This window comes from Rhinatrema bivittatum, chromosome 1, assembly GCF_901001135.1.
Source record: "Rhinatrema bivittatum chromosome 1, aRhiBiv1.1, whole genome shotgun sequence".
Classification (NCBI taxonomy): domain Eukaryota; kingdom Metazoa; phylum Chordata; class Amphibia; order Gymnophiona; family Rhinatrematidae; genus Rhinatrema; species Rhinatrema bivittatum.
Window position 1 is genome coordinate 539,104,568 of NC_042615.1, and position 19,959 is coordinate 539,124,526.

Consider the following 19,959-nt stretch of genomic DNA (forward strand, 5'->3'; position numbering starts at 1 on the left):
GAAAGTGTAGCGCTAGAGCCATGTATTTACTTACTGTCCCCCTTCCAGTCATTAATTCAGATTTGATATTATTATGATTACTATTGCCAAGCAGCCCCACCACAGTTACCTCTCTCACCAAATCCTGCGCTCCACTGAGAATTAGATCTAAAATTGCTCCCTCTTGTCAGTTCCTGAAACAGTTGCTCCCTAAAACTCTTTTATTCCATCCAGGAAGTTTATCTCTCTAGCATGCCCTGATGTTCCACTTGCCCAGTCAATATTGGGGTAATTGAAATCTAAACAGACATTACCCTTTATCCATTGTATAACCTCGAAAAAAAGTTGTATCACAGTATTTGTATTTAAATGGTATCAATATTTAGACTAATATTCGTGCATAGATATCACATTTATAGATTAGGGACCTTCATACTTGTGTTTTTGCACCTGTGTGGATCATTTTTAATCATTGGTCCAATAGTCCATTGCTCATTCAGAAGAATTTTAAACTTTTTTTAAAACATTTTTTTATTTTTCTATTTTTAGTAAAACACAGAGGATTACTTCCCTGTATTTTGCTTAACCAGAGTCAGAGGTCCGACGCGTGCGTTTCGCGGTCTGCTGCTTCAGGGATATTTAGAGCTGACTCATATCGCCTGGCGCACTTCACCACGGTGCTGCTGTGGGTAAAAGCTCCACTTTGCAATTTTGTAGGGGTCCCATCACTTATTTCGGACGTGTCTCCATATTTGGTGTCAGTATGTCCCTAATCTATAAATGTGATATCTATGCACGAATATTAGTCTAAATATTGATACCATTTAAATACAAATACTGTGATACTTTTTTTTCGAGGTAATTGAAATCTCCCATTATTACTGCACTACCAGTTTGGTTAGCTTCCCTAATTTCTCTTAGTATTTCACTGTCCATCTCATCATTTTGGCTAGATGGATGTTAGTATACTCCTATCACTATTCTCTTTCTCCCTGTTGGACTCTATACCATCCCGGACTTAAAGCGCTACCCCGCCACCAAGATGCTGCTCTGCCATTGCGATATAATTTGTACCCCGGTATAGCACTATCCCATTGTTTATCCTTTTTCCACCATGTCTCTGAGATGCCAATTAAGTCTGTCATCATTCACTGCTATACACTCTATTTATTGCAATTTTTTCAATAATACAATAGTATACATTTGAAAGGAAAATAGTTATGACAACATAACATTTACATATTCTCATTTCTTAACAGGAAATATAGTTCTGTCATACATCCCATAGCCCACAGTAGCTTGGGGGAGATCCACCACAAGAGAAGACTTATTCTATCAAGAAAACACAAAAAGCATAACTACCACAATTAATGAAAGCACTAGGCAGAAAAGGTGAGGGAAGATGACTGTTCTGTTTGGTATTTAAATGAGTCCCCAGGTACTCTAGAGACTGGGAGGGCTGTAGACTGCTCTTGACAGTGTGCATCAGCTTTGTTAATCCAAGCACTTTGTGGAAATTAAGATGATATAGTTTTGCTGGGTCTCAATGAAGAATTATTCCCAGATCAGAAAATTAATCTTCCACCCATCTCATTGGAACGGTATCCTTCCAATTTTGCCTAACATGGTCCATTGTGGAAAGTGCCTCACATTTATCCATATTTAATTTGAGGCCTGCTTTTCTACCATATTGCTCTTTCTCTCCCAGCAAAGCTCTCAGGGAAGCCTCTAGATCTACTAGATGAATGTCATCCGCAAAAACTGCCAATTTAAAGTGTTGCTCAACCAAGTCTCCTATTGAAACACCCTTAATCATATTACCTGAAAATTTTACAAGAAGAGGTTCCAAAGCTAAAATGAATAATAGTGGGGATAATGGGCAACCTTGCCATGTGCCCCTTCCTAGGTGAAACTCTTCAGAATTATATCCATTAACTGAAATATATGCCATGGAGTTATTGTAAAGTGCTCTTACTACTTGCACAAAGTATCCTAAAATTCCAAATGTTTGCAGCGTTTGAAACATGAAGTCCCTATCCAGCCTATAAAATGCCTTTTCTGCATCTAGGCTTAACATAGATGGTACTTGTCGCCATTTACTAGTTTCCAAAGAAACAAAGATTTTCTGAAAATTCCTTATGGTGGAGCGACCTTGAACAAAGCCTACTTGATCATCTCCGATTTATAGTGGGAAGGACCCTAGCCAATCAGTTTGCCATAATCTTCGCTAATAACAGTATCGAAATTCAAAGGAAAGATTGGATGATATGAAACTGGAAGGACTGGATCTCTTTCAGTTTTAGGCAAAACAGTAATGACTGCCTGTGTTTGTGCTAATGGGAAATATTCCAACTCAATGAATCGGGTGAAAATTCCTCCCCCAAAGGGGCAGTTACTTTTACCGCTAACAGCTTATAGAACTCAGCTGAGAAATCATCAGGCCCTGGAGTCTTCAAAGCTTAGCTTCTTTAATAACCTGCATCATCTCCTGAAGTTGCAATGGTTCATTTAATGCTCTTAATTTGTCTTCTGTGAATTGCGGAAGCTAATGGGTTCTAGATAATTGGTGACTACCTGAGGATTACTCAGGGTTACCCTATATAAAGTTTGAAAGTATTCCTGAAATACTGCACTGATGTCTTTAGCCAAATTCACCAATTTTATTCCATACTGATGCCCCATACATGGCCCTTGACCAATTGTTTCTTAGGTTAGCCAGAGATCTTTCAATTTTATTACCATATTGAAAAAACTTACGATAATACGAAATCCTTTTTTGCCCTTCTTTGAAGCAGTGTGTTAAGCGCCAATTGTGTAGCAACAAATTTCTCTAACCCTTCTGCAAGGGTCCCTCTTAGTGCTGTTTATCTGAATAGAGTTGCTTCTCTCATGCCAATATAACAGATTTCATTTTCCTTTGTCTTGCCGCTGTATAGGATATAACAAATCCTCTGAGCATTGACTTGGCAGTTTCCCAAAACAATAATGGGTGAGTCCTGATGCTCTCTGTTATTAATCTCAAACGCATCCCATGTCTTAGTGAAGTATTCTCTAAATGCCAAATCATTGTATAAGTATCTGGGGAATCAAGTCCGGCTCATATCTTGAGGTCAAAAGCCCACATGTCCACCCATACAGGTACGTGATCAGAAACAATAAGAGGTATTGTCCAGGGAGGATTTAGGCCGCCTTTATGAGCCCCTTTCCATTGATTTCTTTTTATATGCGCAGATATATCATGCCCTTCATCGGCTGCTCCGCTTGGGCACTCTTAAATTGGAGGGCTCTCTTTTTGAATCTTATTGTATGAATGCTCATCATATGCGAGGGGTGATATCTAAAACTTATGCGTTACTAAATGGGAGGCGACTCAGCCCCTTTCTGCAGCAGAAAGCGTGGGACTCTGACTTTCAACGGTCCCTCTCGGAGGAAGAATGGGATGATATCTTCACCAATGCGCACAAGTGCTCTATTTCGGCAGGTGTCCAGGAAAATTGCTATAAAATGCTGTATCGCTGGCATTATACTCCCGTACGCTTGCACCGTTTCCACTCGGCCTTTTCCGAGTTGTGTTGGCGAGGCTGCGGAGAGACTGGCACTTACTATCACATATGGTGGAGCTGCACTCTCGTAGTCCCGTTTTGGCTACATGTTGTGGCTTGGGTCTCCGCTGTTCTGGGTGCGGAGATCCAGGCTACTCCCTGGTATACCCTACTATCCTTGTATATTGCAGATCTTAATAATGACAAACAGAGAATTGCCCAACAGGTTTTTATTGCGGCTCGCACAGAAATTGCATTACACTGGAAGCAGAGAGCTGTACCTAGTCTCGCCCAGGTGCAAGCTAGGTTACATAAATACTACCAATTGGCTAGGCTCACAGCTGTGCACCATGACCGCTTGGGGGCTTTTACAAAAATATGGGCTCCCTATCACGACTGGCTTGCATCCCAAGGATAATCATTGCATTCTTCCCCCATTCACATATAGTGACCAGTGCCGACGGATTTCTGTATACTTGTACCCACCTTGGATTTGGTGTTATAGTCCCTGTGCTTATAGAACCCCAATTTAGTGATCCTAGCATGGTGATTCCTGTTTCATTTGACTGTCGGCTTCCCGGTCTTCTAAGGGGAAGGAACCAAGAGCATTATTACTCTTATGATATGTGTACTCTGATTAGTTGCCTGTATTGCTGACATTGGGCAGAACCGCTTTGCTTATCCTTGTTTTTCGTTTTCTTTATTTTCCCTTTTGTTGATTCCTCAGTGTAACAGTGGGTCTCTTTTTCTTGACTTACCAGCTACCGGGGGGGGGGGGGGGGGGGGGGGGGGGGGGGGGGATAGGTTCTAACACATGTTTCATTTCTGTATCCATTTATGAGGTTGTTCATGTTTTATGCTATCCATTTGCAATGGCGTATCTAGCGTTTGGTTTGTGTTTTGTATTTTGCCTTTTTGGATATGTACTTTCTGTACCTCATTTCAATAAAAACCTTTTGAAAGAAGAAACAATAAGAGGGCCAATTTTACAATCTAAGATGGCAGAAAAGGATGCACTAAAATGTAATCAAGCCTGGATTGTGTGCCATGTGCTCTGAATGTAGGTGTATAATCTCTGTCCAATGGATGGAGTGTCTTCCACATGTCCACTAAACTAAGTTCTGCCACATATCTATTCCTTTCCCACTGAAATCTGGGGTGCTTATATGGGAGGTGGAGCAGTCCATCAGTCTAAGTCAATTAAAATCTCCCCCTAGCATTAGGGGGAGATTCGTGTAAGAGAGTAAAAGCTTAACTATATCACAAACAAATTGTGATCATAGCTATTTGGGGCATAAATTGTTCAGAAGCCAATCAGTTTTCCATACAATAAACCTTCCACCCCAAACAGCCTTTCCAATGAGAAGCACCACCCCTCCTTTTCTTGTACCAGACTGAGGAGTACACCTTTCCCACCCATTGCCTCTGAAGCTTCTGATGTTCCCCTGCATCCAAGTGTGTTTCTTGGACCATTGCTACATGTGTTCCCCCCACCTTTGCAATGCCTACAGGACTTTGTACCTATTAAATACTGATCCTATCCCCCCTACATTCCAGGTTACACATTGGAGAGTTGTCAGAGCCATTACATCTCTAAACAAAAAGGCTATCGTACTGTATTTTCTCCTTTAGCTATATACTTACTGAACTTTGAGGAAACCCAGCCACTGTTAACTTCTGTCTTCCAATTGTGAGTGAATAAACGCCTAAACTCCTAACCTTCCTTCCCTTGCCTACATCCTCCCCCCTCCATACTCCAAAACCTAACGCACCAATATATAAACTAGCTCAAACATGAGTTGGAGGCACTGTGCTACTTTTGTGCAATGATTCTCCACACCAAGCAAAAAAACCCCCCCAACTTTTAAATTGTTAATAATTAGGCATAATAAATGTTCTTCTAGTTTACCAGTTCCATTTTTCTGACTAATTTTCAATGCTGATTAATAGTTTTCCAACCATGAAAAATAAAATTCCTTTCCAACAGTATCTCACAACAAGGGAACAAAACTTCCAAACAGTATTCAGGTTCAGTGTCCTCTTTATCTCTGTGCCATCAGCTAAAGATATTTATCATCTTTCTGTCTCCCCCAACTTGGCAGTGAAGAACTCTTGTCCCTCTCCAGCAGAATCAAAGAAGCGAGTGTCATTCAAATATGTGACTTTTTTTTTAAACGTGCTGGAAATTGCAAGACGGACTGCACCTGGTGTTTAACCAGCTTAGAACACACTGATGAAAAGGCCCTGCACTGCGCTGACACGGCTGCAGAGTAATCTGCAAAGAGCATCACTGCATACCCTTCATAATCTAAAGATCTTGATTTATGGTAACTCTGCAATATTTTCTCTTTATGATGAAAATCTTGCAACTTTGCGTTCACCAGGTAGAGCCGCTCATGGTGCATGCTCCCAGCCAATGGGTACACTTTTTACTTGTGGCTTGCCCTGCGCTTCACTAAGGCCAACTGCAGTTGGTAACCATGTTTCTATTATTCCACAAGTCACGGTCGTCAATACTTTCTGGGGAGACCAATTAGTCGCAAATTATTCCTGCCTGAACAGTTTTCCACGCCCTCTAGTTTTTGTTTGTTTTTTAACCACTTCTACCTTAAGCACCGCCATCTCAGTTTCCAGGGCCTGCACGCACTCATTCATGTCAGTAAAGACTCGTTTTGGCACCAATTATGTGCTTTGAGTTATCTGTTAAAAGGCTTTGTAGCTCATCAAACTGTATATGTATTTTCTCCAGCTTTGCATCCATAGCTGAAGAATTAGGGCTGCCATGTCTCCCAGCTCTTCCATAACAGAGGATGGTGATGGTGAATTACTGAGGCCATCTGCCATCTTGCTTACCGCCAATTTACTTTTGTCTTTCCAGACCATTTTTGTCGCCATCCGTTTACACTAAATGTCTTTCACTGGAATCAAAAGAGAGCCTCTTTATCTGCCTACCCCTCAAGTGTTCAGGTGTTTGTGGTACGATACAGATAGTGGAGCCCTGGGAGCTGCTGAGAATCACATCCTTGTGCTCTCATCACATCACGTGACTTCCCAATATGTCATATCTTATTTTTTTGTTATACCCTGGAAGAGAGGAGGTACAGGGGAGCTATAATACAGACCTTCAGATACCTGAAATGTTTTAATAATGTACAAACTTTGAACCTTTTCCGATGGAAAGGAAACAGTAGAACTAGGAGTCACAAAATGAAACCCCAGGGGGGATGACTCAGAACCAATGTCAGGAAATATTTCTTCACGGAGAGGGTGGTAGATGCCTGGAATGCCCTTCCGGAGGAGGTGGTGAAGACAAAGAATTCAATGGGGCATGGGATAAACACCATGGATCCCTAAGGGCTAGAGGATGGAAATAAAGAAAAGGGTGCATGGGGTAACTTGGTAGTGCAGTGGTTACTACCCTTAACCAATAAGCCTTGATGGTGTTGATGCAACTGCAACATTGCTCTCTGCATCAACAGCAGGGGGAAAAGAGGAATTGGATTTAGACAACTAACAAAGGCCCTGACTTTTACGGTCTGGGTAACTGATAAGCATAGGGGTAACCTGCATGGAGCACCGATTACTACCCTTAACCAATAAGCTTTGATGCTTTTGAAGCAACTGCAACTGCAACATTGCTCTCTGCTTTGACTGTGGGAGTTGGGGGGCAGAAAAGGAATTGGTTTCAGAAAACAACCAACATGCGTCCTGACTTTTAGTTTGGGATACTGACACACAGACGTAAGGGGAAAGGCATAGGACTGCTTTTATGGCCAAGTCCATAAGCAAAGCCTGTCAAGCAGCACTGTCTGAATTTTCAAGAAGGCTCATCACCCAATAAAAATGTTAACCCATAAAAACTTTACTGCTATCATAAGACTTGGGGATAACTGCATGGCAGATACCACCATAAGAAGCTTGCTGGGCAGCCTGGATGCACCATTTGGTCCTTTTTTTCCCATCATTACTATGTTACAATATACACTGTTATTTATTGGAATCTTTCCAGACTCACTCTGGCATGAAAACAAGGACATATATGCATGCATTCAGTTCAGTATCATCCAGCTGCTTCCATGTTTTCATGCTATCAAAATGACTTTTGTTCTCCTCCCTGAACTTACGTTCACAATGTTTGACAAAATATTGTCCTAAATAGGGCTAAAGTTTCTGAAATATTGTCCCTCTGGCTTACATATATTGGCACATTTCATTTCATTCATGCACAACGTCTTTTGGCTTCTATTTTTCGACATGCTTACTGTGGCACTTTTTGCCACGAGCTGCCATTTCTGCCTCTTGTGGCAGCATCCAGGATGTTTTCAGGGGCTGATGGTTTTGAGGTTCCCTGACTGTAAAGCCCTAGATCTGCCTCTGTCATGCTGGCCTCTTGGCTGCTGGCACCACCAACTCTTCCCCATCACTGCTGGATGAACTTTCATGGGGAAAAAAAAAGTCTGGATTATCATCATTGTCCTTGGAACATCCTTCAAATGATGAATTGCTGCTATCATCCATGAAAAATATAGTCTGGTTTTTTCTTCAGATATATAGGTCTGCTTCCTTGACTGTGATCTGTAGGGGAAAAAAACCCTCCAACATAATGCCCCCCTTCGCCTAATCAAAATTAAACTCCAGTGGCACAGCTTTGTCAAGTCAGGAATGGGACCGGATTCCCACCTATCCTCCCCCTGGAACGTGCAGGTAGAAACAGGCTGTAACATTATCCCCTTCAGTGCAAGGTAGAGAAGCAAGCAGAAGTACCTACAATTGAGGTAATCTATTTATTTTTTGCTGCAAATTCCCCCTTCTTTCTTGTTTCCCTTTTCTTGTATGTACTAATGAAGTAAATAAGCCCCTTCTTATATACAAGTGTTAAAAATACAATTTTTTTTTTGAGAGATCAAAGAGATGACGGCTTTCTGATTGTAGGAAGGTCATCATAAGACTATTGATATCTTCCAAGGTGTTCAAACACTCAGGAAAGTGATTATAATGAAAATTTGAGGACAGAAGTGGTACTGTGTACTGGGGAGTTGGTGACAAACCCCTAAAAAGACATTTTAGAAACCAAACCAAGTATTTTATTCATTTTATTTAGTCTTCTATAGGGTTTGAATGTTCCCACCTAACCTGCGGTTAAAGCAACATCCTGCTTCTCATGGCAAAACATCACTACATCAGGAGTTGCTTTATAGCAGGGGAGATCAGTTTCCCCACAAACTTCTGTCGGAAGCAGGAAAGAAAGATATCAGGTACCTGCTGCAAGGAGTAAAGATCCTACTTCCAGCTCACTCAGACATCACGCTCTTGTGAGTCCATATTCTTTTAAAATTTTAATTGCATTAAGCTAGGAACCCCTCCCCCCCTTGCATCAGGACTTCCAATACCCTACAGCCAATCTTATTTTCATGATGTCTTTAATGAATATGCATGAAGTGAATTTGCATATATCAGACCTGACACATGCAAGTGTAGCCAGTACATATTCATTGAGGATATTCTGAAAACAAAGGATAAAAATGACAAACCTTTCTTGTATGGCGTCTAGAGCCTCTGGGATAGATGTTTTTTACTAAATTATTTATTTGGATTTAGCTACTCCTTTTCATTGGAGGCTCATGGTGAATTACATTTAGATATACAGTAGGTAAACTCCTAGCCTCGAGCTGACTCACAATCTAAGGGGGTTATTTATCAAGCTGCATTATTAAATTATGGGGGAGTTCCACAATGATTGGCCTCTCCCTGCTAAAATATCTAGGCTGTTTCCCTGATATTTTATCTTCATGGGGGGAAAAACAGATAAAAGAAATATCGCAGATAAAGGGCGGAAACACGTGATGGTGGCCCTCTTTGCCATGATGTAGTAATCTTCTAAAAGGGCCGGCATTGGCCCTAATTTGAGCCCTCTTCTACCCAGTGTGCAAAGACCCCTCCCCTGTCCATCCCCCTGTCTCCTGTAGAGGTGGTACAGCTGTAAAAAAAAAATAAAAATTCACATGGCGATGCCCTGTTAATAGAAGTAGGTCCTGGTAGGCTAGTGGCCCAATACCCTTTCAAAGATATCCATGGTGTCTGGTGGGTCCCAGTTGCCCCTTAAGTTTCCGGGTCAGTTGACACCATTTTCTAAAATGTCACCAGCTGGCCTTTGCCCCATCACTTGATAGGCTTTGATATAGAGAAGGCTGGTATTTTTTGTGCAGGCTATTCAGAGATAAGAAAGGGAGTCTAAATCTGCCCACTGGATGGACCCTCTTGCCTTCCCTCCACACCTCCACCTGTTCCATTCTGTAGTTGGGGTTTTCAACCTTTTTCTGTTGGGACACACCCGACAGATGATACATGCATGACACACGGAACACATGACCATCACGGGGCAAAATGTAAACATATACTCTGCATCCACAGGAACCCCTCTATCCCCAACAATGGGTGCAGATTACAACTAGGATATTTCCCTGTACAAGTCACCATACCAAAAACATTTTCTGATTTTGGTGTTACCTCAGTAAGAGCAGAATAAATTCCCTCTACTACCAGGCGCATTGTAAAATAAAAGCAACTTGAAAAAAACCCACTCAGCACCAACTCCAAGGACTCAAACAGCAATATCCCTACCTATGAAAATGCAGCAGTGCACCACCAATGCATGTCCTATTGAGCAAACGCAACAAATAAGACTGATACAAATCTCTACGTGCTAATAAAATACCTCAATCACTCACATAGAACCAATCTTCATCAAATACAGAATAAAAAAACACAAATTACAAATGTGGAGACAACTTTGCATGCATGTAAAACTGGAGAGCTAGAAACAAATATATTTCCTCCTACATTAAGCAAAGTACAAAGAAGAAATGCACATTCCCAAAACTGACATATTAATGTTTTTGCAACTTGTCAGTCTCCCTCCATGCCCCATTATCCCTCACTTCTCCTAATTACTCCCTTTCAATCATCCCCCTCACATTTACATCCTTGTCCAGCATATTCCCGATCCTCTCTCCCCTGCTTGACTCTCCTTGTCCCCTTCCACTCCCACATGGTGAAGAGAACATCAGCAGCAACACTTCAGGCCCAACTAGGGAAGAAAAAGTTGGTATCTCAACTGGCCAGAAGAACAGGAGTTGGCATTCTCCTTTTGATCTGGGAAAAGGAAGTAACAGCCTCCCACTGGGCCAGAAAGATGAGAAGGAAGTGAGAGTAGCCTCCTGTGAGGCTCAATAAAGGAGAAGTCGGCCGACTCTCACTTGGGCTGATGAGGAGAGAGAAGCTGCCTGCTGACTCTGCGACACACCAGTTGAGAACCACTGCCTTAGTTGACCTGAAACATCTTAGGCTCAGCAAGAGAGTTAATGAGATGGACCTGTTTGACAAATTGCTTGATTCAGGCTCTTACCCATTCAGTCATTCCAGAAACCCTATGTGCTGTGTTATTACTCAGGGATGGTAACATCTGGTCAGAAAAACAAAGCAAAACTGTGTTGATCTGTGTTTGAACGAATGTAAAGGATATTGTAATTCCCCCCCCCCCCCCCCCCGGAATACCATGGACCCCTGTGGACTTATTGTACGTCAGCGTTGTCATTTTAGAGAGGGGCCTGTGTGCTTTGTATTTATTTATTTATTTAGCGTTTTTCTATACCGGCATTCATGATTAGAAACCACATCATGCCGGTTTACATAAAACAAGGGGTGAGAACAAGAAACGAAAAACAAGTGCAAGGAGAACAAAAGTTACATTACAACAGGGTCTTAAAACTGGGAAGAGAAATTAGAATAAGAGAACCGAACGGTAGGGATTAAAATATTTACATTATTTACATTATGATATGAAATCTATTGTATAGTTTGCTGTCTCTTGTAAAATTACTATCATTTAGATCGTGTCTGGGAAGGCTTGTTTAAATAGCCAAGTCTTAAGCCTTTTTCTAAAAGTCGGTAGGCATGGTTCTTGTCTCAGCTCCGGAGGGATAGAGTTCCATAATGAAGGGCCGGCTGTGGAAAAGGCTCGGTCTCTGAAAGTTAGGTAGTGAGTGGTTTTGGTTTGGGGGACATGGAGTGATCCTTTGTAGGCTTCTCTGATGGGCCTGGTGGAAGTGTGTTGTCTGAGAGGAATTTGTAAATCGAGTGTTTGGTGATGTATGGCCTTGTGGATAATAGTGATGGATTTGTGGATGATTCTGAAGTGTATAGGCAACCAGTGCAGGTTCTTGAGAATGGGGGAGATCTCTTCTCCTGGTGTTGGTCAGAATTCTCGCAGCTGTGTTCTGGAGCATCTGAAGGGGTTTGATGGAAGCGGAAGGAAGACCTAGTAAGATAGAGTTGCAGTAGTCTATCTTAGAAAAGATAACTGCTTGAAGTACCGTTCTGAAGTCTCGAACGTGCAGGAGCGGTTTGATTCTTTTTTTTGTAAGTTGCTCGTGTGGATTAAATTGTGCTTCATTTAGAATTGTAACAGGCAGCTGTGTCAAGGCAGAGAATTCTGAATCCCTCTAGCAATGCTGAGTTGAGTTTGGAAGCATCTACAGTAAAACAAGACAATTGGGAAGTAACATGGTAATTTTGGGTTTGCAAAGCCAGACATCTCTTCCTGGGAAGTGCCTAGTGAATACCTGAAGAGAACCCAATGCAGACTGAAGTGCCTAGCGCTCGGAAGCAGTCAGCCGTGTGGTACAATCCCTTGAGATCCATTGTGCTCACATGAGACCATAATTATTGGAGAAATACCAGAACTACTTAATTCAGACAGGTCCCAAATGCCAGATGTCATATAACTACTTTTTCTTTAACTTTTTTTTTCTCAGTACATTTTTTTTTCAGGGTATACTTGTTTTCTTGTGTTTAACAAAAGGATTAAATGTTGTGCAGTGTTTTAAAGATTTGATTTATATTCCACTGTTCCAGAAAAAATTTCTGCTCAAAGCAGATTACAAGTTGACCTGTAATGACTTTTAAAATTTTTGTTTTTTAACAGATCAGCTTGAGCGTGTCTTCTTGCGCCTTGGTCATGCGGAAACAGATGAGCAGTTGCAGGATATTATATCCAAATTCCTTCCTCCAGTCTTGCTAAAGCTTTCAAGCACGCAGGAAGGAGTGCGGAAAAAGGTACGTCTTGGTTTCTTAAAGCTTCGTCTGTTCTGGATAATTCAAGGAACTGAGAGTGTTCTCCTGCTTGTGACCTAAAATGCTTATTCCCACTCTGGTTTTCTTTAACTTTTCACTAATACTTCTGGAAGATTTTAAAACAAAAATGTTTTTCCTGTACTTAATTATAACTTTTAAAATGGGGCATGAACCAGTTAATGAGTTAGACTAAAAAATAAGATTTTCACTTTCTTACGAAATTCCCAATAGTACTGTATTTCTGTAGTGTTGCAGCAATTGATTCCACTAATACAAATCAATGCAGGAAAAGGCACAATCATGAGAGCATTTTAAGTGAGCTTTGTGTAGTGATGGAGTTGATAAGAGGCCAGGTCGGGATTAGGGTTGCCAACTGGCTCCAGATTTTGGCACCCCTAGTCGGGATGAGGGAAGAGAGCTTCCTGGGGAATAGGAATGAAGATGGGCACAAAGATAATCTGCTCCTTATCTTTGAATAGATTTTTTTTTTTTAAACTCCTTATTTACAATCAAGATATAACATTGGAGACCAAGATCTGTAACAATACAAAATAGTTCAGTAAATAGACCTGGTTACAGGGATAGTCATAGATCTCATCCACATTCATTGTGTATACACAACTTCAGATCAAGAAGAAATTAATCAGGAATGGATAGTCTACTCCAGTTTCAATATTTTCCCCAAACACCATCATACTTAGAAGATTTAATGCAAAGCAATACGTTCAAGTACAGCAATTTCTGAGATTACATTTTTCCCACGGGGCATCGGAGGGGAAATCTTCCAAAAATAATCCATCCCGCATGTACTAACGATACTAAGCGTTTATCATTTTTGGAAAGATCAAGGTCTTCCCATCTATTCAATAAATAACAACGTTACAACGAAAGTTACAACGAAAGTTACAACGAAAGCTCGTGGAATTTCTAGATTTGCCAGCAGACTCCACAGGGGAACTTTAAACATCTCATTATACATCCATCCATCGCCACCAAGTCTGCTTCCGCTTAACATTCGCCCATCATTCTCCGGACTGCACTCGCCCATCATTCTCCGGACTGCACTCGCCCATCATTCTCCGGACTGCACTCGCCCAATCATTCTCCGGACTACATTCGCCCATCATACATCCAGCACACTTCTAACAGTATCCGCCCAGTACTCTTCAAACCGCATTCGTCCAACTCTCTCCAGATAGCATTCGCCTAGCACTCCTCTCTGACCGTAACGATTCCTACAGTCTTCCACTTCAACCACTTACATCCCAACATGCACCCCTTCACAATTCCCATCATCCACAATCCCAAATGGAGAATACCAAAACCCCCTACCCCCTTCCATCACAATCGTCAACAGAGGCTTAGGCCCATCTTGCTGACACCTGTCACTCAATTCCTTGGATTAACTCTTTTCTCACTCACTTTGATTAATGCACAATCGATTGGCAAGAAAAGTCATATATTCAACGACTACCTATCCGATACAAAACCTGACATCTGTGCTATCACAGAAACCTGGTTAAAACCCTCTGACACTGCACTAATAAATCAGCTACCCATACAGGAGTATGATGTTCTCTCTATTCCCAGACCCAAAAAAAGAGGAGGTGGACTTCTCCTCGCAGCCAAAAAAAAACTGGGGCTGACATTACAGACTTCCAACAACATATCAAAGATTGAATTTGCCCTATTCAACTCAAAACATCTGACGATCGGCCTAATTTATGCTCCCCCCGGAATACTGGAAGCAGACCCATCATCCATCATAGAACTTACTGCAAAACACCTAAATTCCAGGAAACCTACCATCCTCATGGGAGATTTTAATCTACACGTAGATATCCAACCTCATTCTTCCAACTGTAAAACTCTTCTCTCCTCTCTCAACAATATGGGCTTCAGACAAATAGTGACTGAACCAACCCACAAAGCAGGCCATACGCTGGACCTTATATTCATAAATGAAGGTATCTCAACCCACACCACTCCAACTTGCACTCCAATACCTTGGTCAGACCATAAAATTATATCATCGATGTTAAAAATAAAAGAATTTCCACCACAATCCACACAACCAATAAATATATCGTTTAGAAAACAGTGTTCAGGAGACCAACTCAGTGAACACCTGGCCAAGGAACTTGAACACCTAGACCTTTCCGACGTAAACTCAGCAACTTCATCATGGACCAACATCACAAAAAAGGTTGCAGATCAAATTTGCCCCATGACAACTAAATCCATCAATCCAAACAAAGACAACAGGAGACCCTGGTTCACACCGGAGCTAAAAAATCATAAACACGAGTTAAGATGCAAGGAACAAAATTGGCGAAAAAACCCATCTTCAACCACCCTCCTCATCTACAAATCATGCCTTAACTCATACAGAAACAACATCAACAAAACAAAGAAAATATTTTTTTCCAAAAAAATCCACCACCTCATTTTTTATTCAAGAGCTCTTTTCTCCTTTGTATCAACCCTCACAAAACCCCCAGCACCTACTATTCCAGATGATCAAGCACTCAATAAAGCGAACGAACTGGCAGACTTCTTCGACAACAAAATCACCTCACTCCTAGCCCCACTCAAGCGACCATCTACACATCCAAAACATGTAATCAACCTCACCCCCCAATCATCGCAATCAACCGCCCAACAAACACCACTCTCAACCGCTCAACAACCACCACTCCCAACAGATCAACAATCATCGCACCCAAATATCAAACAACCCAACACTTCACTACCAGTGCTCAACACTCTTGAACTCACATCCTCTTTAGAAATAGAGAATATTCTCAAAAAGATAAAACCATCCTCCCATCCATCAGACCATATTCCATCCAACAAATTGAGTCTGATCACCAACACCATAGCCAAACCTTTAGCAGACATCATTAACTGCTCCTTCACCCAAGGACATGTCCCGAACCAACTCAAGTTAGCCATGCTCAAGCCACTCCTCAAAAAACCCAACTTACCCACCACAGACCCAGCTAACTTTAGACCCATAGCAAACCTCCCTTTCATTGCCAAAGTTATGGAGAAAGTTGTAAACAAACAACTTACTGAATATCTTGACGAAAACAATATCCTCACCTCAAACCAATTTGGCTTTCGTAAGACTATGAACACTGAATCATTATTAACATCATTATCCGATACTATCATTTTCAACCTAGAAAAGGGCAAACCTTGCCTCCTCGCTCTCCTAGATCTCTCATCTGCGTTTGATACCGTAAACCACTCATGCCTCCTACAACGCCTAATAGACATTGGCATTACAGGAGTAGCTTTTAACTGGTTCAAATCGTTTTTGGAGAACAGATCATACAAGGTCAAGATAAATAACAAAGAGTCCCATACCATCGAATCCAAGAGGGGGGGTACCACAAGGATCATCCCTATCCCCGACTCTTTTCAACATTTATCTGCTCCCGCTCTGTCAACTTCTCACCAACCTTAAGCTAAGACATTACCTATACGCGGATGATATTCAAATCCTCATCCCTATAGAAGATTCCCTACACAAAGCTATTTCATACTGGAATAAATGTCTGTCAGCTATTAACAATCTACTCACCAGCATCAACTTGGTTCTAAACAAAAACAAAACTGAAATCCTCATTATAGCACCGGAAAACTATACCCCCTCCTCACATTCTAATACTAACCAACTTCCGGACACTGCAGGACTCCCCACCACGCAACAAGTTAGAGACCTGGGAGTCATCATAGACAGCAGACTCAATCTCAACAAATTCGTCAACAACACAACAAAAGAATGTTTCTTTAAACTTCAAACTTTAAAGAAACTCAAACCACTCCTCCTTTACAGAGACTTCCGCATGGTTCTACAAGCCATCATTCTCACTAAGCTGGATTACTGTAACTCTCTCCTCCTAGGCCTACCAGCATGCACCATCAAACCACTCCAGATGGTCCTGAACGCCTCTGCAAGAATTCTATCAAATGCCAAAAAAAGAGATCATATCACCCCAATCCTCCACCATCTCCACTGGCTTCCGATTAAATTCAGGATCCAGTTTAAGTCTTTAATGATGATACATAAGGCCTTACACAACATCGCACCTCTCAACCTAACATTTCCAATTCAACTACACACATCCGTGAAACCAACCAGAAGCGCCTATCAGAACAGACTAATCTCACAACCGGCGAAATCCGTTCTGAGGAAACGTGCATTATCCACAGCGGGCCCTTCACTTTGGAACTCGCTCCCTCCAGACCTTCGTCTGGAACCATGCCACTCTACATTTAAAAGAACCTTAAGACTTGGCTGTTCAAACAAGCTTTCCCCTAGAGCCAAGAACACGAAGAAAAGTAACCTACTTAGATTAATTTTTGCAATGTTAAAACTTGTTTACTTAATTTGTTCAATGTAAAAACTCCTGTTTTATTCTTATTCTGTTCTATGTAAACCGCTAAATGTAGCGACAGTTACTGTTCCTTGTGAACCGGGGTGATATGTATATTATACAGGAACCTCCGGTATATAAATCATTTAAATAAATAAATAAATAAACATAATTGGGGGGAATAATCAAGTGATAATACCACAATTGACTCCACAATAAGAGATCTCTGTCCAATAATTACTTGTCTTTTCACAAGCCCACCACATATGAAAATAAGTTCCAATCTCACTACATTGCCTCCAGCACCTACAGCTAGAAGTACTGAACTTTGAAAAATAAACTGGATAACAATACTTCCTGTTTGTACCCCATATCAGTCCAGACAAGTGGGTTTTGCATCCCTATCAGCAGATGGCGGTAGAGAACAAAAATTTTATGGCACTGTTACATAACCGAGAGTGCCATTTGCAGTCCTTCAATATTTCTGTCTCCAGCAGAGGTGTAAACCTGCAGTCTGGTTTAGAGTAGTTTAAAAAAAAAAAAGCAGGAAGATGCAGAACCTTCTTCAGGAGCTCCTTGAGATGCTAGGTACCTTTTTGTGGGCCATCCCTCCAGTTGAGCCGAACAAGCGGAGGGGTGATCCCTGAACTGCTTTTGTCTGGGTGCCTAGTATCAGGGATCCTGGCTCCCTCATCCCCTCAACGAGCTTCTTCTCGAGGTGGCAGTCAGCAGCAGGAAAGTACTTTGTTTTACTTCTCTGTGCAGTACTAGGCTGAGGTTCCTTTAAAAAAAAAAAAAAAAGAGGAGCAGGACAGTGGCTGACCATTTTGTTGTAAGTGCTCAGCTTCAGGGTAGCGATCACAGCGGAGAAGTACTGAACTATATACCAGACAACACTGGGGACCTCTGTGTTCTGTGGGGAGAGTTTTCTGTGCCGTTGCAGGGTTTGCCTGAGGTGTGCCTTAACCTGTGTTTTCCACATGGTGAGGCTGATGGCGTTGCAGCATGTGAAAGTGTGTAAGGCCTGCAGATCGAGGCAGCAGCAGCTGAATTCTGCCACACTTTGCTGTGAGTGTGCCTCTGAGGGGTGAAGGAACTTCTGTAGGAGTTGCAAGTGCTCGGAGAGTCACTCATTCATCTGGGTCAGTTCTGGAGGCTCCCGGAGGGGCAGAACATGCAGCAACATTCCAATAGGCATGTGGCAGAAAGTCAGCAGCAGGGCCTAGGGACTACCCTCCTCCTCTTTCCCTGGTGGGGCTGCCCTTAGGGGAGGAATCTGAGGCTGGGGAGGATCCAGATGTGGATGACTTCGCAGAAGAGTCATCCACAAATTTTGTGTTGCTCCTCCACAGGGCTTATTTGGCCAGACGGAGAGCTGGGGGAAGGTGGCCCCTGGGGAGGGAAGCCGCAGTATCCCTTGAAGAGACCCAGGATGGCCCCAGTTGGTGGGTTGGGGATCTTGCTTCATTGCCTAGGTTTGGCACATCCCTCGGAGGAGAGAGATGACGAGATCAGGATCTGGATGACCCATTTGTGACTGGAGGTCAACCGGCAGATCTAGTGGATGACTTCACAGTGGGCAACTCGATTGATGCAGGGGCAAACAAGGATGGGGGCGACTCAGATGAAGTTCCAGTGATGGGGGACAACCTTAGGGTCGTTCGATTGTTCTGGAAAGAGGCATTAAGACCCCTCATTCCGCAGGTCTTGGAGGAACTGGGGATCAAGGTTACCCAGGAAGATTCTGATACTGAAGGTGTGGATCCAGTGCTGGATGGCCTGTGGGGGCCTATGAAGGTATTCCCGCTACCCAAGAAGGTGAAGAAGCTGGTAAACAGAATGGGATACTCCGGAAGCTGGCTTTGAAGGTCAGTAGAGCGATGGCGAGGTTGTAGCCGTTGACAGAAGAGACTTTGGAATTACTGAGGCTATCTAAGATGGATGCAGCTGTTTCGGCAGTCACCAAAAAGACCACTATCCCGATGGGCTCAGCTGCTTTGAAGGACGTGTAGGGCTGTAAGCTGGAAATTCAGTTGAAAAAAATGCTTGAGGTTTCAGCTTTGAGTCTACAGGCGGTGACTTGTGGTAGCCTGATGCAGGGGGCCTGTTTGCGCTGGGTACAGAAGGCACAGAAAGATTCTAGTTCTAGGGGTTCCAATCAGGCAGCCTGGCTGGAGGCTGAAGTGGCCATGGGCATGAGCTCACATGAGATCCCTACAGCGCTCATTCCTATCGCGATGGAATCCACTGTCCCAGAACTACGCCGTACGTCTACAGCTCCCGGGCAGAATTCGGACCCAACTACGATGGTGGCTAAAAGACGGCCACCTGAGCCAGGGAACAAGACTATCCTCACCGACCTGGATCCTGCTCACCACGGACGCCAGCCTACGAGGATGGGGAGCAAACTGCGAAGAGCTAACAGCCCAAGGGCAGTGGAACGCAGAAGAGTCTGAAGCTTGGGCAGTCAGACTAGCCTGCCTACGGTTTGGTCACAGACTCTGAGACAAAGCGGTCAGAGTAATGTCTGACAACGCCACAACAGTGGCCTACATCAACCGTCAGGGAGGAACCAGAAGCCAACAGGTGTCTCAGGAAATAGACCCCCTAATGTCGTGGGCGGAAGTGAATCTCCAGGCGATCTCGGACGTCCACATCGCCGGGAAAGACAACATCACGGTGGATTACCTCAGCAGAGAAAGTCTAGACCCAGGAGAATGGAAGCTGTTGGCCACAGCGTTCCAACTGATAGTGAACTGTTGGGGAACACCAACCATGGACCTTCTGGCAAACCAGTCCAACGCCCAAGTACCCAGTTACTTCAGCTGCAGGCGGGAATCTCAGTCCCAGGGGATCGATACCCTGGTACAGACCTGGCCACAGGAGACTCTGTTATACGCCTTCCCACCGTGCCCCCTAAT

General features: G+C 42.8%; 1 protein-coding gene across 4 annotated transcripts in view; it reads left to right on the forward strand.

Annotated features, from left to right (window-relative positions):
- ECPAS (Ecm29 proteasome adaptor and scaffold) overlaps window positions 1–19,959 on the forward strand; it is a 338,465-nt gene that overhangs the window by 30,154 nt on the left and 288,352 nt on the right. For 2 of the 4 annotated variants that reach the window (XM_029614666.1, XM_029614656.1), the window contains exon 2: window positions 12,505–12,635. In XM_029614666.1, coding sequence (XP_029470526.1) covers window positions 12,505–12,635 — 131 coding nt within the window. Of the gene's footprint in view, window positions 1–1,334; window positions 1,372–2,949; window positions 2,969–12,504; window positions 12,636–19,959 lie in introns of those variants that run through there. The other 2 variants (XM_029614672.1, XM_029614682.1) reach the window with 2 other exon arrangements.